This window comes from Ranitomeya variabilis, chromosome 8 (genome assembly GCF_051348905.1).
Source record: "Ranitomeya variabilis isolate aRanVar5 chromosome 8, aRanVar5.hap1, whole genome shotgun sequence".
Classification (NCBI taxonomy): domain Eukaryota; kingdom Metazoa; phylum Chordata; class Amphibia; order Anura; family Dendrobatidae; genus Ranitomeya; species Ranitomeya variabilis.
Genome location: NC_135239.1, coordinates 115,984,369 through 116,010,367, shown reverse-complemented (window position 1 = coordinate 116,010,367; position 25,999 = coordinate 115,984,369). Strand labels below are relative to the sequence as shown.

At 44.0% G+C, this 25,999-nt stretch overlaps 1 protein-coding gene across 2 annotated transcripts in view; it reads left to right on the top strand.

Moving 5' to 3' along the window:
- Positions 1–25,999, top strand: part of SLC25A38 (solute carrier family 25 member 38) — a 210,246-nt gene that overhangs the window by 40,171 nt on the left and 144,076 nt on the right. For both annotated transcript variants that reach the window (XM_077278915.1, XM_077278914.1), the window contains one exon: positions 25,671–25,850. In XM_077278915.1, coding sequence (XP_077135030.1) covers positions 25,671–25,850 — 180 coding nt within the window. The remainder of the gene's footprint in view (positions 1–25,670; positions 25,851–25,999) is intronic.

The following is a 25,999-nucleotide window of genomic DNA, read 5'->3' as shown; positions in this document are numbered from 1 at the left end:
TTTATACGATAAAAGCTATTTTATAGAAAAAATAATTATTTTGGCATCGCTTTATTCTGAGGACTATAACTTTTTTATTTTTTTGGTTATGATGCTATACGGCGGCTCGTTTTTTGCGGGACAAGGGACAAGACGTTTTCAGCGGTACCATGGTTATTTATTTCCGTCTTTTTGATCGCGTGTTATTCCACTTTTTGTTCGGCGGTATGATAATAAAGCGTTGTTTTTTGGCTCGTGTTTTGTTTTTTTTTCTTACGGTGTTCACTGAAGGGGTTAACTAGTGGGACAGTTTTATAGGTTGGGTCGTTACGGACGCGGCGATACTAAATATGTGTACTTTCATTATATTTTTTTGTTTTTTTTTTTTAAGATAAAGAAATGTTTTTATGGGAATAATATTTTTTTTTTTCCTCTTTATTTAGGATTTTTTTTTTTTTTTTTTTTTTTTACACATGTGGAAATTTTTTTTTTTTTTACTTTGTCCCAGGGGAGACATCACAGATCGCCGATCTGACAGTTTGCATAGCACTCTGTCAGATCGGCGATCTGACATACAGCCGCGCAGGCTTACCAGCGCCTGCACGGCACCCGGAAGTACTCCCTGCAGGACCCGGATGCAGCCCCGCGGCCATTTTGGATCCGGGGACTGCAGGGAGGAGACGCTCGGTACAAGGTGAGTACATCGCCTTGTACCGATCGTCTCAGGGAAGCACGCAGGGAGCCCCCTCCCTGCGCGATGCTTCCCTGTACCGCCGGTACATTGCGATCATGTTTGATCGCAGTGTGCCGGGGGCGGTCCGTGACCGCTCCTGGCACATAGTGCCGGATGTCAGCTGCGATAAGCAGCTGACACCCGGCCGCGGTCGGCCGCGCTCCCCCCATGAGCGCGGCCGATCGCTATGACGTACTATCCCGTCGGTGGGAATTAAGGCCCACCCCACTTCGACAGGATAGTACGTCATATGGGATTAAGGGGTTAATGACCTTGTAGGGGCCATTCAGAGTAGAATTTCAATATTTGCAGATGACACTAAACTCTGCAGGGTAATCAATACAGAGGAGGACAATTTTATATCACAGGATGATTTATGTAAACTAGAAGCTTGGGCTGATAAATGGCAAATGAGCTTTAATGGAGATAAATGTAAGGTCATGCACTTGGGTAGAAGTAATACGATGTATAACTATGTGCTTAATTCTAAAGCTCTGGGCAAAACCGTCAATGAAAAAGACCTGGGTGTATGGGTGGATGACAAACTCATATTCAGTGGCCAGTGTCAGGCAGCTGCTACAAAGGCAAATAAAATAATGGGATGCATTAAAAGAGGCATAGATGCTCATGAGGAGAACATAATTTTACCTCTATACAAGTCACTAGTTCGACCACACTTGGAATACTGTGCACAGTTCTGGTCTCCGGTGTATAAGAAAGACATAGCTGAACTAGAGCGGGTGCAGAGAAGAGCAACCAAGGTTATTAGAGGATTGGGGGGTCTGCAATACCAAGATAGGTTATTACACTTGGGGCTATTTAGTTTGGAAAAACGAAGACTAAGGGGTGATCTCATTTTAATGTATAAATATATGAGGGGACAGTATAAAGACCTTTCTGATGATCTTTTTAATCATAGACCTGAGACAGGGAAAAGGGGGCATCCTCTACGTCTGGAGGAAAAAAGGTTTAAGCATAATAACAGACGCGGATTCTTTACTGAAAGAGCAGTGAGACTATGGAACTCTCTGCCGTATGATGTTGTAATGAGTGATTCATTACTTAAATTTAAGAGGGGACTGTATACCTTTCTGGAAAAGTATAATGTTACAGGGTATATACACTAGATTCCTTGATAGGGCGTTGATCCAGGGAACTAGTCTGATTGCCATATGTGGAGTCGGGAAGGAATTATTTTCCCCAATGTGGAGCCAACTCTTTGCCACATGGTTTTTTTTTGCCTTCCTCTGGATCAACATGTTAGGGCATGTTAGGTTAGGCTATGGGTTGAACTAGATGGACTTAGTATTCCTTCAACCTTAATAACTATGTAACTATATGTGTGTGTATATGTGCATATATATATATATATATATATATATATATATATTAGATGGTTATATTAGATGGTGGCCCGATTGTAACGCATCGGGTATTCTAGAATATGTACGTAGTTTATTTATGAAGATTTTAGAATAATACAATGAATACACAGAATTCGGCCGGCCGGGTGTGACCAATTAGCGAAGCGTGGTTCAAATCCCGCGGCAATTCGTGGCCGGAGTGCGCCTTTCGCTGATTGTTCGCGGCCGGCCACATAGTATATAGCATAGCCACGTAGTATATAGCAGTCCACATAGCATATAACACAGCCACGTAGTATATAACAGCCCATGCAGTATATAACAGCCCATGTAGTGTATAACACAGCCCACGTAGTGAATAACACAGCCACGTTGTATATTGCACAGCCACGTAGTATGTAGCACAGCCCACGTAGTATATTGCACAGCCACGTAGTATATTGCACAGTCCACATAGTATGTAGCACAGCCACGTAGTATACAGCACAGCCAAGTAGTATACTGCACAGCCCAAGCAGTATTATTCCCCGGCCACGTAGTATACAACACGGCCACGTAGTATACAACACGGCCACGTAGTATACAACACGGCCACGTAGTATACAACACGGCCACGTAGTATACAACACGGCCACGTAGTATACAACACGGCCACGTAGTATACAACACGGCCACGTAGTATACAACACGGCCACGTATATAGAACAGCACACGCAGTATATCGCAATGTGGGTGCCATATCTGTTAAAAAAAAAGAATTAATATAAAAAAGTTATATACTCACCCTCCGACGGCCCCTGGATCCAGCCCAGGCCTTTCGCGCTCCTTGCGCGCCGCTTCGGTCCCAAGCGGCAATAACACATGATGATGTAGCTGTCTCGTGAGACCCCTACGTCATCTCCGGTCATTGCCGCAATGCATTTTGGGGACCGGATCGGCACTCGAGGAGCGGGAAAGGCCAGGGCTGGATCCGGGGGCCGTCGGAGGGTGAGTATATAATGATTTTTTTTAATTATTATTATTTTTAACATGTTTTTACTATTGATGCTGCATATTCAGCATCAATAGTAAAAAGTTGGTCACACAAAGGGTTAATGGCAGCGTTAACGGACTTCCTTATGCCGCGGTGTAAGGCAGTCCTTTTAACGCTATGTGGGCGCTGACTGGGGGGGGGGGGGGGGAGTATGGAGGGGGGCACTGACTGCAGGGAAGTAGGGAGGGGCCAATTCATGGCCGGACTGTGCCTGCCGGCCGAGACCAATCAGCGACGCGGGATTTCCATGACAGACAGACAGACGGAAGTGGACCTTAGACGATTACATAGATAATGAGGCAGTGTGGATACTGTCTGGCTTATGATCCGGCGGTGTCAGTATTTTTAGGCGTGCATAAAAGCGCGGTCGACCGTTTTGTGCACTTCTGAAAAGATCAGTGCTGAAATGAGGCCAGACGAAGTCCAGAGTAACTGTTGCCTCATTATAGTGAATGCCTCCCTTGTAAATGGCCTTACTCTGAGATTTAGATGGAAACACCAATGTAAGTGCTCAGCTTAGAGCGCCGAATAAATGTTAAGTAAAATGTTCCCAACAAAAGCTTCAAATCCACAAAAAAAAGCAGGTCCCCACTCAGGTCCGTCATCTGTTAACGGAAATACAGGGGGTGTCCACATTATTGATATTACAAAGCCTCTGGAAAAGTGAAATGGCTCCCACCAAAAATAAATCCAGTGAAATCTGTGCTCCCAAATCAAAATGCCACTTTCCTACTAAGCCCCATAGTATGTTTAAACTGTAGTGCGCTTCCACATGTTTGGTATTACTATAGCAAGGACAACCCATTTAATTTGAGGTCCATGTCTCCATAAGCATAAGCTGGGCACTACAATGTACTAGCCACTGCAACGTACTGGTCACTACAATGGCATATTTGCCTTTTCAATTGGCAACATCCATTGTGGGTAAAATCATCACTACACCTGTAGATGAATTCCCAGAGGGGTGTAATTTCCAAATTGGAGTCAATGAAGGAATTCTGCTATTTTGGCACTTAAGGGCTCTGTATATTAAGTTCGCAAACTTTTCTAAGAAAATATGTTCTCCAAAAGTCAAATAGCACTCTGTTCCTCCTGAGTCTTGCTATGTAGCCAAACAGTATTGTACAGCTACATATGGGTTATTGCCCCGTTCACAAAAAATTGTGTAACATTATGTGGTCCTTTCATACCCATTTCCCATTATGAAAATGTAAAATCTTAGGCTAAAACATGATAGTGGAAAAGTTTAATTTTTTACTTCACTTAATGGTATAAAAGTTTGTGAAACAAGTGGTGTCAAAATACTTGGTGCACCGCTAGAGGATTTCATTGAGATGTATTTTTGTAAAATGGGGCCACTTATGAGCAGTACTGCTGTCCTGACTACTCGGGGACTCTGGCAAAGTAATATGGCACCTTGAAACTATTCCAGGAGAATCTTCACTCCAATATGGTGCTCCTTCATTTCTGAGCTTTCCACTGTGCCTAAAAAGTTAGTTTTTAATCACATATGGGATATCGACTTACTCAGAAGACAATGTGTAACAATTGTTCTTGTCCATTTTCTCTGGTTATCCCTTTTGAAAATTAAAAACTTAACATTTTAGTGGAAAAAATGTAACTTTTCTCTGGTCGCCCTCTAACGACAGCACGTAATAGGGACAGGAAACAAAAAGAGATCAAATAGCGCCCTTCACTTCATCTCGTCAGTGGGTTTTTTCCTGTCCCCGTGGGGCATGAGGAGGTCTTCGTGCGGTGCTCTGTGGCCAGTTAGACACTGCTCTTCACCTACATGCAGGCCGGTCAGCTGAGGACGATCACTCTATCTTTCTATTCCAATAGCTGCTCCTGTCTTCCCCGGGACACAGGACATCCCCCGCTCTTCCTGCGCCTTCGGGTAAAGCAGAGCGGGTTTGAGCTGGGGGACTCCGTGAGCTCTCCGGCTCTCCTCCTCTTGCTATACTCTGGCGTGCAGAAACCGGAAGTGACCTCAGATGCCGTCGCAGGTTTTTCGGTGTCATTTTTGGTTGCTGTTTTTTCAGTGCACACATGGAGGAAAAGAAGGAAATCCTTGAGGAGCGAGCACCTGCAGGACCTTTCTTGCTGAGGCCAGAGAGGGTTAGAATCATCCAATAGGTTGCTGTGCTGGAGTCCCTGCACCTATATCAAAGAAGCCAATACTGAAGATGCCACAAGGTAGGACCTTTCTATGATGGAGGGTGGACATTCTTCAGCTCTGCATCTGCAGAATCCAGCGCTAACCCGAACACAATAAGTATCTGGCTTTTGTAGGTCTCTTTATCTTTGGAACAGAATATTCTTAAAGGAATTTATACTTATCGGCCTTTCTTCTCCTCTTTTAGATAGACAAGGATCCTGTACCAAAAAGCAAAGACAAGATGTCCTGTAAATGTGCTATGTGTTTAACAATTTTATCTGTGCAGCCCTGACACAGGCATTTTTGTATGGGAAGATGGCATTTTTTTTATTTTTTTTAAAGATGAGCAGCCCTCCTTAATAGAAGAACTAAGAGGGATGGTCTGCCAAGAGGTCCAAACATCCCTAGCTTCATTTTCCCAGTCCTTTTCGGTTACATGTTCGGGAACCAAAAAGAGGAAAATATGTATGGAGGAACCTTCTGATTCAGACTCAGAAAGGTCAGAGATCCTTTGCTAGCGAGTAGTGGGAAGAAGGCGAGTCAACCTTCGGCACTGATCAGACTCAGGGAAGTAAAAATACTATAGCAGAAAGTTGAAAAGCAGAAAAAAAGGCACCAAACTGTTGCCTGCAGTCTGAATCAGTTTTTAATATAAAGCATACTACTTGATAATGGGCTAGGTGGTGCATGAAAAATTTGTTGAAGACCAAGTATGTTCAATATTGAAAAAAGAATCAACACTCACCATTGCTTCTTAAAAAAGGTTAATGTCTTTTATTCCATGTGGCGGGACAATCCTTTAACATGCAGGGGGAGCGGGGAAGTGAAAGAGGACAACAGCTGTTTCGCGCTTTTGCGGCTCCAAACCGTTTGGACCCGCAGAAGTGCTGGAATAGGCGCAAAACGGCTGCTGTATTCTTTCACTTCCCAGCTCCGCCTGCATGTTAAAGGCTTGTCCCACCACATGGAATAAAGGACATTTACCTTTTTTAAGAAGCAATGATGACTGCTGTTTCTGTTCTTAATATTGAAGTAAAAATACTACTTCTCATCAGTGGACATGGAGGAACTTCTCACGGTGTGAACCACCATGAATGTGGAGGAGGAAGAAACTACCCAAAATACGGTTCAGGTCTCGATATGCAAATGAAAATGGTAATCCCGGCACATGAGAACATTCAATATCTGATATTTCAGTGGGAGCTTCCAGTGAAGTGCTTAGGAATACCAGCAGAACTGAAAGGGAACCTGTCACCCCGTTTTTTCAATATGAGGTAAAAATAGTGTTCAATAGGGCCTGAGCTGTGCTGTACAATAGTGCCTTTATTATCCCCTGATTCCCCACCTTTGCTGCCAAAATACCTTAGTAAAGTCGCTGTTTTCGGCTGTCAGTCACGCAGGTCTGGTCAAATGGGCGTGGTGAAATCGCTGTTTCTCCCCCACCTCTTTCTTTTCTTCCCGGCGTTGGCGTAGTGGTTCTCGCATGCGCAACAGCCAAATGCACTGCGCAGCGGCAGAAAAAGAGCGCGATCTGCGCTATTCAACGGTTTATTGGTGGCGGCGGCCATCTTTCTGAGGCCGCACGTGCGCAGATGGAGTGCTCTGCTTCCCGGGACTTCAGGAAAATGGCCGCGGGATGCCGCGCTTGCGCAGATGGAGATCGCGGTGGCCATTTTGCTGAAGCCGAGTTCGCATCTGGGCTTCAGGAAAATGGCCACCACGATCTCCATCTGCACGCGCGCGGCATCCCTCGGCCATTTTCCTGAAGCCCCGGGAAGCAGAGCACTCCATCTGCGCATGCGCGGCCTCAGGAAGATGGCCGCCGCCACGATAAACCGTTGAATAGCGCAGATCGCGCTCTTTTTCTGCCGCTACGCAGTGCATTCGGCTGTTGCGCATGCGCGAACCACAACGCCGGGAAGAAAAGCAAGAGGTGGGGGAGAAACAGCGATTTCACCACACCCATTTGACCAGACCTGCGTGATTGACAGCCGGAAACGGCGACTTTACTAAGGTATTTTGGCAGCAAAGGTGGGGAATCGGGATAATAAAGGCACTATTGTACAGCACAGCTCAGGCCCTATTGAACACTATTTTTACCTCATTGAAAAAACGGGGTGACAGGTTCCCTTGAAGGAGAGGTTCCCGCTAGAAGAAAAAATATCTGGTCGGAAATATCGAAAGTAGATATTCAAGTAGCGAAAATGGAAAAAGAAAACAATGTTGCCCTTTCAAGATTCCTCACAACTAAGAGACCCAATGGATTGTAATATGGACAGCCTGCTAAAAAGATCCTGGGAAGCTTTTGTGGCACTATTGAATGCAAATGTTGTATCCACCTGTATAGCAAGATCGATGTTCCTGTGGCTATACCAGCGAGAACAACGCCTCAGCATGGGAACCTCAAGAGAAGAGCTATTGGGGTCCATACCTCTTCTGCAAAAATCCCCAGCATTCTTAGCTGACGCTTTCACGGAATCAGTGAGAACAGCGGCCAAATCCTCAGTCTGCTCAGATTCAACCAGACGTGCACTGTGGCTAAACTATGAAGACTAGACCACCCCAAAAATTAAGCTCTACTCTATTCCCTTCAAAGGGGAATACATGTTTGAACTAGCACTAGCTGAGTTACTAGAAAAAGCAACAGATTAAAAGAAAACGCTACCAGAACCCAAGGGGGGGCAGCAAAAAAACTGTCCCTTCATCCCCTACAGAATCAACCCCCTGCATATAGGGGAAAACTGGATGCTGGAGCTAACTCAAGGGGGGTAGAGGCAGGGAACATCATTCTCTTCCAGGATCAACGTCAGAAAGACAATGACGCCTGAATGGTAAGGGGGCAGATTTCCGGATTCCTCTCCCAGTGGCAGCTGCTTACCCCAAATCAATGGGTTCTATAGTCTGTCCAAAACGGGTTAGAAAAACGGTAAAGGTTGCACCATTATTTACCAAGAATGATTACTCTAGAACATTGAAAATGCATTACTGCCATAGAAAATAGGAAAAAAGCGCTATATTTCTTGTGTACATTATATAGTGCTTTTTTCCTATTTTCTATGGCAGTAATGCACTTTCAATGTTCTAGAGTAGTCATTCTTGGTTAAAAATGGTGCAACCTTTACCGTTTTTCAATTTATGTTTTTTTGGTTGGCGCCTGTTCACACTAGCTTGGATGTGCTGGTCTTGTTCTCTATTTGTACAAAACGGGATAGAGATGGAATTTTCCTCCAAACCTCAACAGATTTTGAGAATAACTTCCCTGTCCTCTCAGGAATCATGGAGCACCTTGACGTCAGGACTACAAAAACCTGCTCAATCCAATAGGTAAACCAGCTCAGGCATTCTGTTAAAAACTTTCAAATTTTATTAGAAAAAAATCTTTAAAATAATCCATTCAGCATAGAAGTCACAAGCCCCCAAAGTGGGAAGAGGTCTATGGGCAGATGCGTTTCGAACGGTTCTTAATCCTTGCAAAGTTTACCTACCGGATTGATTTTCCGGCTGCACTGCAGTTTCCATGCTTGGAGTCCTGGATACTTGGATGGGTGAGTTGATTTTTTTGCTTTTTCTTATACAAAAACATACTAGCCGCAGGGTACTTCCATGTGATCCTTGTAAAAAAAAACCCACAAAAACAAAAGGGACTCGCAGGTTAATAAACCTGAAACCCCTGAATGTGTATATATGTATATACTGTATGTACAGAAGATTCAAGATGCAATCGTTAAAAACCACTAATCCATTAATAGGTCAAGACTTTGTGATGGCAACCATAGATCTTCGGGATGCTTATTACCATATTCACATTCATCCAGCACATTGGAAATACCTGAGATTTGCAATTACCCAAGGACTTCAGGTAGTTCACTATCAGTTCAACTTCCTTCCGTTTGGGGTTTCATTAGCACCCTGCGTATTCACCAGAATCATGGGGGAAGAGGTAGAGTCCATCAGGAAACAAAATGTGTTATTCCTTACCTCGACAACTTTTGGATGATAGGCCTGTCAGAACCAATACTTGAAGATGACATTTGAGAAATTGTTCACGCATCCCTAGAGTGGCTGAAGAACTATCAGAAATCCGACCTGGTCTATTCCACCAGGAAGATCTTCATAAGGATTCTGTTGGATTCACAGAACCAGGTGTCTCGGCTACTGAAAGAGAAACAAATCCAGATATGGTCCAAAACAGCTTTGCGCTATCCGAGGAAAATATCTGAGATTCACAATGTTGGTCTTGGGTTCCATGACTTCATGCATCACTTTGATTCCTCTCTTGTCAAGAACGTTGCAGAAAATCTGGAGAGATAAAACAAAAACTGTTCTAGTGGCACCTCACTGGCCGAATAGAAGCTGCTTCGAGGCCCTAAGCAGTCTAAAAATAGATGGTCCCCTGGTTCTTCCACCAACCAACCTTCTCTGCCAAGGGCAGATTTAGCATCCAGATCCTCAAGCCTTCAGCTTGCAGCCTGGCTTCTGAGTTAGTCATCCTAAAGGCTATGGGTCTCTGGGATAAAGTGGTAAATACGCTTCAGAAAAGCATGAAACCAGTAACCAATTCCATTCTTAAAATATGGAAAACTTCCATATCATGGTGTGGCTCTACCCCTACGAATCCTTTACATCCGAACATGCCCCAAATCCTTGATTTTTTTTTTTTTTTTTTTTTTTTTTAATATACAGTACAGACCAAAAGTTTGGACACAGCTTCTCATTTAAAGATTTTTTTTGTATTTTCATGCCTATGAAAATTGTACATTCACACTGAAGGCATCAAAACTATGAATTAACACGTGGACGTATATACTTAACAAAAAAGTGTGAAACTGAAATTGTCTTATATTCTAGGTTCTTCAAAGTATTTATTATTATTATTATTATTTATTTATATAGCACCATTAGTTCCATGGTGCTGTACATGAGAAAGGGGTTACATACAGAGTTACAGATATAGTTTACAGTAAACACGTTTGACAGTGACAGACTGGTACAGAGGGGAGAGGACCCTGTCCTTGCGGATTACATTCTATGGGATAGTGGGGAAGAGACAGAAGGTAAGGGGTGAGGCGATGGCGATGCGGTGGCTCTGGTGATGGAGAGGCGGCGGCTCTGGCGATGGTGAGGCGGCAGAATGGTTATTGCAGGCTGTAGGCTTTCTTGAGGAGATGGGTTTTCAGGTTCCGTCTGAAGGATCCGAGGGTGGTGGATAGTCGGACGTGTTGAGGCATGGAATTCCAGAGGATGGGGGATATTTGGGAGAAGTCTTGGAGGCGGTTGTGTGAGGTACGAATAAGTGTGAAGGAGAGTAGGAGGTCTTGGGAGGATAGGAGATTACGTGAGGGAAGATATTGTGAGATTAGTTCAGAGATATAGGGAGGGGACAGGTTGTGGATGGCTTTGTATTAGTAGTTTGAACTGGATTCGATGGGGAATTGGGAGCCAGTGGAGAAATTTGCAGAGGGGAGAAGCAGGGGAGTAGCGAGGAGAGAGGTGGATTAGCCGGGCAGCAGAGTTGAGGACAGACTAGAGTGGTGCAAGAGAGTTAGCGGGGAGGCCACAGAGGTGGGTGTTGCAGTAGTCAAGGCGGGAGATGATGAGGGCATGCACAAGAGTTTTGGTAGATTGTGGGCTGAGGAAGGGACGGATTCTGGCAATATTTTTGAGTTGGAGGCGACAGGAGGTGGCAAGAGTTTGGACGTGCGGTTTGAAGGACAGGGCAGAGTCGAGAGTTACCCCGAGGCAGCGGATTTCAGGTGTGGGAGAGCGCGTGATGCCGTTTACCATAATAGGTAGGTCAGGTAGGGGGGATACGTGGGATGGGGGGAAAGATGATGAGTTTGGTTTTGTCTACATTGAGTTTTAGGAAGCAAGAGGTGAAGAAGGAGGATATGGCTGACAGACACTTCGGGATTCTGGACAGCAGAGGTGACATCTGGGCCAGAGAGGTAGATCTGAGTGTCGTCCGCATACAGGTGGTACTGGAAGCCATGGTACTTTGAGTTGTCCTAGGCCAAGGGTATAGATGGAAAAAAGTAGGGGCCACCTTTTGCTTTGATGACTGCTTTGCACACACTTGGCCTTCTCTTGATGAGCTTCAAGAGGTAGTCACCGGGAATGGTCTTCCAACAATCTTGAAGGAGTTCCCAGAGATGCTTTGCACTTGTTGGCCCTTTTGCCTTCACTCTGCGGTCCAGCTCACCCCAAACCATCTCGATTGCATTCAGGTCTGGTGACTGGAGGCCAGGTCCTCTGGCGTAGCACCCCATCACTCTCCTTCTTGGTCAAATAGCCCTTACACAGCATGGAGGTGTGTTAGGGATCATTGTCCTGTTGAAAAATAAATGATGGTCCAACTAAACGCAAATCGGATGGAATAGCATGCCACTACAAGATGCTGTGGTAGCCATTCTGGTTCAGTATGCCTTCAATTTTGAATAAATCCCCAACAGTCTCACCAGCAAAGCACCCCCACACCATCATACCTCCTCCTCCATGCTTCACGGTGGGAACCAGGCATGTAGAGTCCATCCGTTCACCTTTTCTGCGTCGTACAAAGACACGGTGGTTGGAACCAAAGATCTCAAATTTGGTCTCATCAGACCAAAGGACAGATTTCCACTGGTCTAATGGCCATTCCTTTTGTTCTTTAGCCCAAACAAGTCTCTTCTGCTTGTTGCCTGTCTTTAGCAGTGGTTTCCTAGCAGCTATTTTACCATGAAGGCTGGCTGCACAAAGTCTCCTCTTAACAGTTGTTGTAGAGATGTGTCTGCTGCTAGAACTCTGTGTGGCATTGACCTGGTCTCTAATCTGAGCTGCTGTTAACCTGCGATTTCTGAGGCTGGTGACTCGGATAAACTTATCCTCAGAAGCAGAGGTGACTCTTGGTCTTCCTTTCCTGGGGCGGTCCTCATGTGAGCCAGTTTCTTTGTAGAGCTTGATGGTTTTTGCCACTGCACTTGGGGACACTTTCAAAGTTTTCCCAATTTTTTGGATTGACTGACCTTCATTTCTTAAAGTAATGATGGCCACTCATTTTTCTTTACTTAGCTGCTTTTTTCTTGCCATAATACAAATTCTAAGTCTATTCAGTGTAACAACTCTGCTGGCATCACGGCATGGCCTCGCATTTCTCACACTATCTTACCCACTGCTCCAGGTCATGATGTGGTTTCTGTTTTATGCCAGCTCCATGTTCTGTGTCTCTGCTCTCTGCATGCTTCATGGTTCTGTGTATAGAGGGGCGGCGCCTGAACTCTCTGGTTCTTATAGGAATCAGGTGCATCTGTCCAATCTGTTCCTGACCAATTGTCAAGAGGCCTCCAGTATATAGTGCAGCTCCACCCAGTGTTCTGGGCCTGTGCAATGTGTTAGCTTAGTTAGTGTCTTGCTTCTGAGTTTGCCTGGCCTTTCTCTGAGTTACTCCCTCTCTGGAGGATTTTCTGTGTTATTTCCTTGGTCTTGTTGTCCGCCCACCAGGAGGCAGTATATCCTGGTCCCTGTGTCTTTGTCCTTGTGTCTTGTTCCATTGCCTTGTCTGCACTTAGTCTTACCTCGGTCTCCTAGTCTTTGGCTTCCTTCCCTGTTGTCTTTCCATGTATTCTCAGTCTGCTTACACTCCTCACTCTTGCAGCTCTGCCTGCTCTGAACCTTTTTTACTTTACCTCTGCTCCTCACTTCTGCGTTTCTGCTCCTTTCTTCTCAGCTTATCTTCTGCTGTTGCAGTTATCCCTTGCTGCAGCTTCTCTCCACATTCCTTGTGGCTCTGCTCAGCTTTGCTGCAGAGACCTCTCCCGCAGCTCCTCTCCGCTCCTTGCGGTTCTACCTGGCTCCGCTCCTTGCGGTTCTACCTGGCTCCGCTCCTTGCGGTTCTACCTGGCTCCGCTCCTTGCGGTTCTACCTGGCTCCGCTCCTTGCGGTTCTACCTGGCTCCGCTCCTTGCGGTTCTACCTGGCTCCGCTCCTTGCGGTTCTACCTGGCTCCGCTCCTTGCGGTTCTACCTGGCTCCGCTCCTTGCGGTTCTACCTGGCTCCGCTCCTTGCGGTTCTACCTGGCTCCGCTCCTTGCGGTTCTACTTCTCCTGCACTTGGCTCCGCCGCCAGCTCTTGGCTCCGCCTCCTGCCTGTCTGCACTTGGCTCCGCCTCCTGCTCTTGGCTCCGCCTCCTGCACTTCTGTTCTTGCCTCCAGCTCCTGTGCTTTCGCTCTGCATCCGCTCTTGCGGTCTTTTTCTACTTATTCCTAAGTCCTCGTGTCTGAACAGGTTCTTACCCATTCTACATACCTGCCTGCAGACCGGTCCCTACCGGTTCTTCCAGTGTGCCAGTCTTGTCCACCAGTCCTGCCAGAGAGCCAGCCGTGCCTGCCTACCTGAGAGCCAGCCGTGCCTGCCTGCCTGACAGTGTTCCTGTTGTACCCGTCTGCCTGCCTATGTGCCAGCCGTGCCCGCTTGCTTGTCTATGTTCCGTTCCCCGGTAGGATCAGCAGCCACAACCAGACTCCACCCTGGAGTGGTACCTGGTAGCTCCCTATTGCACAAGTCTGACCTCACCATCAGAGGCTCCAGCGAACACCTAGGAAGCTACTTAGTTACGCCCCTTCCTGGGAAGTTTGGTCTGTGGTCCAGTGGGGCCACTCTCCCGCACGCCCGCGCCAACCAGTCTGGGCGCGAGCATGACATTCAGTAGGACTATCAGCTGTGTATCCACCAGACTTCTCAACACAACTGATGGTCCCAGCCCCATTTATATGACAAGAAATCCCACTTACTAAACCTGACCGGGCACACCTGTGAAGTGAAAAACATTCCCGGTGACTACCTCTTGAAGCTCATCAAGAGAATGCCAAGAGTGTGCAAAGCAGTCATCAAAGCAAAAGGTGGCTACTTTGAAGAACCTAGAATATAAGACATATTTTCAGTTGTTTCACACTTTTTTATTAAGTATATACTTCCACATGTGTTAATTCATAGTTTTGATGCCTTCAGTGTGAATGTACAATTTTCATAGTCATGAAAATACAGAAAAATCTTCAAATGAGAAGTTGTGTCCAAACTTTTGGTCTGTACTGTATATACAGAGCAGACTGGAGAAGTTCTTAAAGACAAGCACTCTGAAGTTCCAAGTTTCAGCCCTCAGCTCAGACTTTGATCAAAGTCTAGCAGACCATCGCTGGATCAAAAGGTTTATAACCCCAGCCTCTGTTACAACCCCTGGTATCCAACCTGGTTCCAAACTGGGACCTAAACATGGTCGTCAAAAGTTTCATAATTCCATTGTTTGAGCCTATTGACGCTGGATAAACTGTCCTGGAAAGCAGCCTTCCTGATGGCAATCGCGACAGCGAGGAGAGTGGGTGAACCGCAAGACCCCTCAACCAGAGAACCCTACCTAAGAACTTGACAATAGAATCATTTTTCAATTGAACCCATCCTTTTTTACCTAAGGTAACTTAATAAGCGTTCCATATGTCCCAAGAAATTGTTACCTTCCTTTTGCCAAAACCCATCCAATAACAGAAAAATGGAATTCCATACTCTGGATATACATAGAACTGTCCTGCATTATCTTCAAAGATCAAAATCGTAGAAGGATGATCAAAATATCTTCGTACAATACTATGGACACAAAAAAGGCAAATAGACTTCAAAGAGCGCGATTGCAGATTGGATGAAGGCAATAAGTGAAGCATACAAAAAACATAAATTACCTTTTTAGAAAAGTTCACGGTATACTCCACCAGAGTCTTAAATACCAATTAGACAAACAATGCAAACAGAGAAAAAGCTACGGACCAAAAATTGGGGATCACCAAACACAAATATAGTAATGATAATTTTATTGAATACAAAACCAACACACATTAAAAACAGTTAAAAAAAGTCAAAACAGACTTAACATCAAAAACCCAAACAGCTTACAATAAAGCCTAAGACTGCCCCTCCCAAGGCCAAACAATAAATTGGTGTGATAAACAGTGATGGTGGTAGCTACAAGAAGGTAAAAATGATATATGCAAATTACAGCAAGGACTCAAAATATGTCACAATAATACATATAGATATACACATATACCATCAACATAGCAACACACCAAAATATACTGTTGTTCCTCTGCACTGAATCTAACTGGTGGTGGGCAAAAGGCCTGTGAATAAACTAAATAAAAAGTGCAGATGTCACTGCTAGCACTCACAACGGCCAAAGAACCAAGCTGTGTATAATAACACAGTGGCTAATACAAACCCAAAACAGCGCATGGAACAAATGCAAAGCCTGGGAGCAGGGGAGCCCGTGGAGATGCCCGACCACCGCAAGGTGGCTTCGTCAGAGGCTGGAGATGTAATTGGCCAGGTATTCTTAAATATAACATAAAGTAATGAGTGATGTACAGCAGCTGCGGTAATTACCTAGAGTTGTGAAGCTTGCTGGGGACCTACTTCCGGAACGCTGAGGAGAGGACACGCTGGATTTACCTTCCGGTAACACGAGATATTTCCTAAGTCCTGAATAAAGTCCACTGCGCATGATCAAAGACGTCATGCTGGTGCAGCAGCGTAGTAAGGAGAAACCCTCACCATGGCAGCATGCACCGCTGACTGATGCACGCCACTGCGCATGATTGATGACGTCATGCAAGTGCAACTGCGCAGTGATGGCAAGCCGTAACCATGGTGATGTGTACAGCTAGTAAGACAGACGCTGCGCATGGTCAAAGACATTATGTTTGTACAGCTGCGCAGTACAGACGAGCAGTCACCCTAGTAGCGCGCATAGCTAGTACAAACAGATCAGATGTACATGATATTAAACGTCGTGTTAATGCAGCTGCATAGTAAAGGCTGGCCTTGACCCAAGTACTATGTGCCGCCTACAAAGTAATTAAATATGCGCAAGTATTAACCCTAATCAAGTGCACCGCCCGCAAAAAAGCAGGACAATGCGTAAGGTCATGGGCGTGATGCTGATACAACTGCGTAGTGAAGAGATCTTAGCCGCAGTGATGTATGCCGCCCACAGGTATGTTAAATCTGTATGCTGAAATCAAGACTGACTGGGATAGGGCTATCATTAAAAATATTTAAAATTACACACTAATACAGCGGTAAAAAATTATTTTGTAAACGAGCGCATATAAGCCCCAGTTCAGTTTGAAAACCCCTGCGCATGAAACAAGCTACGGTTGCCGCTGCACAGTGAAAGCTAGCCTTCACCATGACAACACGCGTTAAAGAAGAGTCTACCAAACAGAACCTAGATAAGGCTCTGATTGTATAGTACACAGGCGTGCACACTTATGTGGCAGTGAGCCCCACTCATATGCACAAGCCACAGAGGTTGATGCCAGACGGCAAGATCTTGATGAAAACAGGCCCACAAAAACACCCCGTGTAGGAGTGTGCATGTAGACTAGTCAATCTCCACAAACATAATTGCGTCACGGAAATATTGAATTTCCTATGCGTATCAGAGAACATGCTACATCCCAGAGTGAGACTATGTTTATACAAACACAGGACGTTCAAAATGGCGCGGCGGTATATGCTTCATATTTGTAGAGACTAATAAAGTAGTGTCAAACGGATGAGTGTTTAGTAAGAATGAGCACACATAAACCCTGTCAGATATCAGACGAGAAGTTAACCAGCCATAAGTAAGGCTAATGAGACAAGATTTTGAAAGATTGAGTCTATGTATAAGTTTTAATGGACAAAAGCAATGATGTTAGATCAGTGTAATTACCCATAAACCTCCGAGCTTGAGCTATAGGTAAAGCGGAGATCAAGCCAGAGGAAAAAAAAAAAAATTCAATGAATAACTGTAATAATGCATTATCTGCAAATCCTAGAACAAATATGCAAGTCCAAGAAAAGCGTTCAACATACAATTGCATAAATAGTCTTTTCCCACTGAGCCTTTTTCTAGGCACATGAATAGAATTAAATAGCAAGGAAAAGTGCAAAAATCTAATTATCCAGCCTTTGAGACTAGGGAACTGGTAGTTCCCCTGTCCCAAACATCTCCACGGGTAAGCTTAAATCAAACCACATCTATGAATGATGCCATACCACACAAGGCCCTAGAAGTAATATGTTGCCTTAATAAGTAGTCCCTAGAAATGAATAAAGAGCTTTTTAGATAGCATGTATATACATGAAGATAGAAGAAAAAAAAAAAAAAAAACCTTTTAAAAAATTTTTCCTTCCTTTTCTCCCTTTTCTTTCTTTCTCTCTTCCTCTCTACCCCTGATGCTGCACGGTCCGAGGGGATCTGGTATGATCCTCTCAAACAGTAATCTCCACGGGTTCCCCACTAAGCAAAAGGAATTCATTTGTTGTATATATGAGCAAAACATAGCGATGCTGAAAATATGACAAACAACAATGATGTTCAAACAAAAGAAGTAGAAACATGTAACTAATACAGCAGGGTGGTGATTCAGTAGAATATATGCTTAAAGAACTGTGAGTTTCCACACTCCCATAGCCGTGGGGCTATAGACTCAATCATCACAATGAAAGAAGACGGCGTTCTATCAATTGGAGAACCTGAAATGATGAAAGTTTTCCGGCATGAGAAATGGTGTTAAAGACAACTTATTTCAATCACAATTGCTTGTAAAAGCCGGTAAAAAGTAAATCCTCATTCAGTCCCCCCGGTGAGAGACTGCGAACATTGTATATCCATTTTGATTCTCGTCTTAATAATTCGAGGGTGGTGTTGCCACCTCTGATATCTGTCTGTACAGCGTCCAAACCCAGCACCCTAAGATCAGCACTAGAACCATTATGTATCTGTAAAAAATGTGATGCCACCGGGGTCAGTATTTTGCCTTTTGCCAGATCAACTTTAGTGGTGTTTATACTAGAAAGGTGTTGTTGTACTCTACGACTAAGTTCTTGACTTGTCTGACCCATGTAGATTTTAGGGCATTTACAGACCAAACCATAGATCAGATTTTTTGACCTACATTTAAAAAAATTTGATCGCTTCAAGGATAGAGGATACCCCAAGAAGGTAATCACGAGAGCCTTTATGTCAGCCAGGGATTTGGAAAGGGCACACCTTTTGAATCCACGTATGTGGGACACTTCCAGACCAATAGGCCTGGTGACAACGTATAATAATCAGTGGCAGGCACTTCGGGGTATTCTGTCCAGATATTGGGGAATTTTGGACAATGAACCCAAATTGGCACCCCATATAGCCCCTAAACCCACCTTGGTAGCTAGGAAGGCTCAGTCTCTTAAAGAGTCACTTTGCCACAGCCATTTCAAGAGACCTACTCATAGGTTGGAAAGGGGTGTACGATTAAGGGGAACTTTTGCCTGTGGCGGATGTAGCATTTGCCATCTAACAATTGGGAGTCAGAGTATTTCTCTTCCCACCCTTACATCGCCAATTTCCTCTAACACTTTTTTTAACTGTAGGTCAAAAAATCTGCTTTTACAAGCAATTGTGATTGAAATAAGTTGTCTTTAACACCATTTCTCATGCCGGAAAACTTTCTCTCATCATTTCAGGTTCTCCAATTGATAGAACGCCGTCTTCTTTCATTGTGATGATTGAGTCTATAACCCCACGGCTATGGGGGGGTGTGGTCTGATGGTGCCACAACCCCTGGCACCATCAGACCAGAGGTAATGTAAGCACTATAGTATTGGTATTCTCTATGATGCCGCATTTGTCACGATATATCTATGGAAGTACATTATAGCTACGCCTTTGGCGAGAAAGACTGTTGATCCACAAGAGGTCTAGATAATGTGGCGGTGGATTTTATTGTTGTAATAAGCTTGCCTCTGGCCTGGGGTGCCTCTATATTGGTACCTATTTCCATCATTGCTGTGATTGTTGTTTTGTATTCTTAATAAATTTTGGAATTTTTTTTGTTTTTTGAGGTCTGACATGTGCAATTTATTATAGATCATATCTACCAGAGCCTTGTCTGTCCATGGGCTGAAAGGGCAAGTGCCTCCATCGAGCATATCTGCAGGGCTACCTGGTCCTCAGGTCCATACCTTCCCAAATATTACATGCTAGATCTGATGTCTAATACTGATTTAGCTTTTGGAAGGAAAGTTCTCCAGGCCATTGCCTTTCTTTAAAAAGTATTCTTTGTCATTTCTCTTATGGTGCTGTCGTGAAGGGTGACTAGAGAAAATAAAACTTGACTTTCCTGTAATCCGATTTATAGGAACCATACTTGACAGCACAGGTAATCCCACATTACTATTTTCTTTATCATTTGTTGGTGTAAATAAATATTGAAGCATGCATACCAGTGTTGTCCTCAAAAACACTGGAGAGAGAAAGTGAGTATTTGACCTCTTTGTGTTTCCTGTTACTATAAGGGCATGGGGAGTATCTCCTATGGTGCTGTCGTGGAGGGTTCCTAGAAATCGAATTACTTAAAAATCTAACTATTTTATTTTCGCACACCAATTTTGTACAGTTCTTTGTAATACCTGTGGATTTAAAATGCTCACTACACCCCAAGAGAAATTATTTAAGAGGTGTAGCTTTCAAAACGGTCAATTGTGGGGTTTCTAGTGTTTTGTCCTGTCAGGGGCTGGTCAAATGCAACATGGCATCCACAATCTATTCCAGACAAATTTGCACTTCAAAAGTCAAATGGCGCTTCTTCCCTTCCGAGCTCTGCCCCATGTGCCCAAATAGTAGTTTTCCACAACATATGGCAGGGGTAGGGAATCTTTTTTTTTTTTTTTTTCTTTTTTTTCTTTTTTTTCCCTCTCCTGCCAAGGGCCATATGAATATTTATACCATCCTTTGGGGGCCGTACAAGCTCTGCCCACAAAGTGCATCCTTACTCTGGCACTGGTTTCTGGACGTAATCTTAAATTGCATGCCCTTCAGTGTTCAGCAGCGAACTGTTATTAGCGGCAGCAGGTGTCAGATGATGGGAGCAGTAGTCCTATCAGCTGGCACCAGTGAAGGGAGGTAACCTGTATACCTCCAATCACAGCTGAGCGCTCACGCTGTCTTTTGACAGTGTGGGAACCACGGCTCTCCGACCGGGGGAATGATTTCACCGCCGATCAGAAGCTGTGTTTGCCGTGCTTTCATGCACATGACAGCATGGCAAACACTGGATGTTCGGCCCCCCCATTCAAGTGAATGGGGTTCGGGTCCAGGTACTGTTGTGGTAACCGAACCCGAACTTTTTGTAACTGTTTGGCCGAACCCCACGGATCCGAACATGCAGGTGTCCACCCATCTCTGCTGGTGATGAAAATGACCCAGTGTTATGAAAACCCAGCTTCCACTAACCGTGTCCCAAGAAACCGCTGCCATGGATTATTGTAAGCGCTGCCTAGCACTCCGAAAATGATGGCGGCCCACACAGCAGAAGGCTATAGGATAGCAAAGTGTTTTCAAGTTGTCCTTTCCGGAGTTTGAAACTTAATTAGGAAATGGCAATTCCTGTGGACCGAAGAGGTTAAAATTGAACTCTTTGGCCGCAATGATCAAAGGTATGTGTGGAGAGAAAAGGGCACCAAATTTTAGGAAAAGAACAGCTTGCGAACCATTTAATGGGGGTGGATCAGTCATGCTTTGGGGTTGTGGGAAGAGGGAAGAATTAAATTAAATTTCAGCAAATTCTTGATGCAAACATAACACCATCTGTAAAAAATCTGAAGTTGAAAAGATGATGGCTTCTACAAATGGATAATGATCCTAAACACGTGAAAATCCTCAAGACTACTACAAAAGGGGTAAGGTGAAGATTTTACAATGGCCCTCACAGTTCCCTGATCTGAATATCATAAAAAATCTGTGGCTAGACCTCAAAATAGCAGTGCATGCTTGATGACCAAGGAATCGCACAGAACTAAAAGAATTTTCCAAGGAAGAATGGATGAAAATCCCTCAAACAAGAATTGAAAGACTTGTCTGGCTACAAAAAAAGCATTTACAAGCGGTTATATTTTCAAAAGGGGGAGCTACTAGGTATTAACCATGCATGGTGCTCAAACTTGTGCATTTTTAAAATGTAAGAAATGACTATATAATTTTTTTTTCTTGCCTTAAACACAAAGGAAATGTGTCAACTTTAACTTTAATCCTTTTTAGAGAGCAATTCTAGGAATGATCAAATAGTTTTGGATAAATGCTTATCTGAATCTCTAAGGGTATGTTTCCACGGTCAGGAATGGCTCAGATTTTGTTCAGGATTTGACGCAAATCTGCATCAGGGGTCACTGGCAGGTCACCTGCATTTTTGATGCATTTTTTCCGCATGTTATTGATGCGTTTTTTCATTGCATGCGTGTTTTTGTCACTTTAAATAAAGCAAATTGAAAGTTGGCTTCTGGGAAGGAAAAAAAAAAAAGTAATTTTCTGTATTGGGATATGTTCCCACAGTCAGTAAACGCTGCAGTTTGGACGCTGCGTTCATCCGCGTTTTTCATGTGGATTTGTGTTTTTGTAAGCTAAATAAAGATATGCAAAAAAAAAAATTGTGATGTAACTTCCTTGTCCAACCTTTACGTACTCCATTTGAAGAATGTTTACACACACAGATAGATGATAGATCCATCTATAGACAGATAATAGATATGATAGATTAGATAGATACAATAGATACATCTATCTCTATTTATCTATCGATATATCTATCTATAGCTATATCGTATCAATCTAGATCTATCTATCCATCGTATCTATCGATATATCGATTTATTGTCTATCTATAGATATAGCTATCTATCGATAGATAGATTTATCTATAGATGGCTAGATAGATATATCGATAGATAATAGATATATCGATAGTTAATGGATAGATACAATGGATAGATAGATACGATAAATAGCAAGCCCGATGTTTTGTAATAAACATAATAAAATGGTACATAAAGAGTTAGGCCGGATTCACACATGCGAGAAACTCGGACGAGTCTCGTATCTTAATACCTGACACTGCCGCCGGCACTCGGGAGCGGATCATGCGGTTGCATGTATTTCTATGCAGTCGCACGCTCCGCTCCCGAGTGACGGCAACAGTGCCTGATTTTAAGATGCGAGGCTCGTCCGAGTTTCTCGCATGTGTGATCCCTACCTTAAGTAAAGACACACACACACAAAATCTGCGCTAGGCAGGGGTCACACTTGCAAGACACTCGCACCTCAATACCCGGCACTCGGGATCGGAGTGTGGCTGCATGTATTTCTATGTAGCTGAACGCTCCGGTCCCGAGTGAAGGAGGCAGTGCCCGGGTATTTATGCGAGAGACTCGTGCGAGTCTGCAGCTCTACGCAGTGTCAAATGCGTTTCCTGACCGTGGAAACATACCCTAAGGCTTCCCGAATAGCGCCATCGGTAACCTTTGTCCTGCTGATCGGCACCGCAGCGGTATGTGTCGCGGCTGTGTGACAGTCACAACACATGCATGGAGTGCACAACAAATTTGGGAAGCGCTATAGATATTCGGTTAGCACTTATCTGAAGCGATTCGATCGTCCCTAATCATTTAATCTTCAACTTGCTTAACTGTTCACAGTAATTTTGACCAGAGGTGCCCAAAATTTTATATGCCACTGTACATCTTTCCTACCTGTTCTCTCATCATGATACTCTGCACATTCTCATCAATGCTCTGATAAATGTTAAGTATGGTGACTATAGATTAGAACATTTAATACTGAGGGTGTAAGCTTGTTTTAACCCCTTTCTGACCTTGGACAGGATAGTACGTCCGAGGTCAGAACCCCTGCTTTGATGTGGGCTCCGGAGGTGAGCCCACATCAAAACCGCAACATGTCAGCTGTTTTGAACAGCTGACATGTGCGCGCAATAGCGGCGAGTGGAATCGCGATCCACTCGCCGCTATTAACTAGTTAAATGCCGCTGTCAAACCCTGACAGCAGCATTTAACTACCGCTTCCAGCCGCGCGTCTGGAAATGCGCTCATCGCCGACCCCCGTCACATGATCGGTTAGTAACCATAGATCGTCAGAATAGTAACCATAGAGGTCCTTGAGACCTCTATGGTTACTGATCCTGGCTTGCTGTGAGCGCCACCCCGTGGTCGGCGCTCATAGCAAGCCAGTAATTAAGCTACATAGGAACGATCTGATGATCGCTGCTATGTAGCAGAGCCGATCAAGCTATGCCAGCTTCTAGCCACCCATGGAGGCTATTGAAGCATGGCAAAAGTTAAAAAAAAAATGTTTTAAAAAATATGAAATAAATAAAAATATAAAAGTTTAAATCTCCCCATTCAAAATAAAACAATAAAAATAAAATCAAATATATACATATTGGTATTGCCGCGCTCAGAATCACCCGATCTATCAATACAAAAAAGCATTAACCTGATCGCTAAACGGCGTAGCGAGAAAAAAATTCAAAACGCCAAAACTGTTTTTTTGGTCACCGCGACATTGCATAACGCAATGCAATAACAAGCGATCAAAAGAACGTATCGGCACCAAAATGGTATCACTAAAAACGACAGCTCGGCACACAAAAAATAAGCCCTCAGCCGACCCCAGATCACGAAAAATGGAGACGCTACGGGTATCGGAAAATGGCACAATTTTATTTTTTTTTTTTACCAAAGTTTGGAATTTTTTTCACCACTTAGATAAAAATAACTTAGTCATGTTAGGTGTCTATGAACTCGTAATGACCTGGAGAATCATAATGGCAGGTTAGTTTTAGCATTTTGTGAGGCTAGCAAAAAAGCCAAACAAAAAACACGCATGGGATTGCACTTTTTTTGCTAAAACCAATTATGTTATTCAAAAGTACAACTTGTCCCGCAAAAAATAAGCCCTCACATGGCCATATTGACGGAAAAGTAAAAAAGTTATGGCTCTGGGAAGGAGGGGAGCGAAAAACGAACACTGAAAATCCCAAGGTCATGAAGGGATTAAAAACAATGCAACCAGAAGTTGGCTTTAATCTCAGCTCTAGAACTATGGCTATGTTCATGCGTTGTGTTTTGCAGCTTTTTTATTTTAAATTTTCATCTGTGTTTCACAGTACCATCAAAGTCTACGAGATTTCAGAAATCTGATGCACACACCTGACTGTTTTGTTAAAGAGATGTGTTTTTGAAAAATGTAGCCTGTCACTACTTTTCAGTGTTTTGCGGCGTTTTTCACTCATTGGAAGCAATGGGTGGTGCAAAAAATGCTGCAAAAACACTGCAAAAAAACTCTGGTATCAGGTTTTGCTATGTCTTTCTCGACAAAACCTGATAAAGTGGAATCAGATTTTTTTTTTTTGCACTAAGCATAATCAGCATTACAGGAGACAAATGTTCCCTGACAAAAACTCTGTAAAAAATGCTGCAAAAACTAATCAAAACCTGCTTTTGTAAGCAGCTTAAATGCAGCTTAAAATTGGCATAAAAAAGCTGCACAGACGCTACGTGTAAAAATAGCCTAAGGGTATGTTTCCACGTTCAGGAAACGCTGCTTGTTTGACGCTGCGCAGCGCTGCAGCGTCAAACAAGCAGCGTCCAGATGTTCCTGCATAGTGGAGGGGATTTTATGAAATCCCGTCTCCACTATGCGTGGAAACCCGCACGCGGCGGCCCTGCGACTACGGACATGCTGCGCGTCTTTTCAGATCGCAGCATGTCCGTACACCTTGCGGGGACGCAGCGTCCCCGCAAGGCATATCACAGGGCGCTATGGGAGAGAGCGATCATCCCGGATGTGAAGAGTTAACACATCCGGCATGATCGCGTCCCATTAAGGGGGCGGGGCTTAGCGCCGAGCGGCTTCGCCGCTGCGGCGATACCGCCGCCCATCCGTAACGTGGAAACATACCCTAAGGCTACTTTCACACATCAGGTTTTCAGTGTCAGGCTAAATCCGGCTAATTTTCAAAAAAAACGGATCAGGTGAATGTTGCCGCCGCATCAGGTTTTTTTCCCATAGACTTGTATTAGTGCCAGATTGCACCGGATGACATTGCGTTTCATCCGGCTTTCTCCGGATCGCTGGTTTCTTGAAAAAACGTCCACTGCAACGTTTTTTTGTCTCCGGCGAAAAAGCCTGAAGCGCCTGATCCGGCGCTTCCGGCTGTTTGCTAGAATGGAAGCCTATGGGAGCCGGAAGGTGCCGAATCCGGAACAAGGCTGATCCGGCGGCCTGATCCAGTTTTTTAAACTGAGCATGCTCCAAATTTTTTTTTTTTTTTATCCAATAATCTAGATAGGCTAGCCGGATCCGTCAAAAAAACGGATCCATCCTATCAGTTTTTCACAATCTGCGCCGGATCCAGTTTTTCCAACATTCGCCGGATTTAGCCTGACACTGAAAACCTGATGTGTGAGTAGTCTTAATCGTTTATCAGCAAATCTTTCAAGTGACCTAAAAGCTATTAAACCTTACTGTAATATTTGTGTGTTTTTTTTATTCAATTTCCAGTCCTTCTTGCGATGCATTCCTGGGGTTGGTCTCTACTTCAGCACGCTATATTTCTTGAAACAGCATATTTTATCGGAGCAGGAACTCAGCCCAATAAAGTCGGTTGCTTTGGGTGCAGGATCCAGAACACTGACAGGAGTTTGTATGCTACCATTTACAGTCGTAAAAACACGATATGAGGTATGTCTAAGCTTGTGAGTGTATTTACACGTTGCATACATTTTTGATATTTTACTTAAGACCATAAAGCAATTGTTTTACCAAGACATAATTATTGCAGTAAAGTAACTACATGAATTGTCTGCACTGTATCCCTCTAGTTTCTTAAC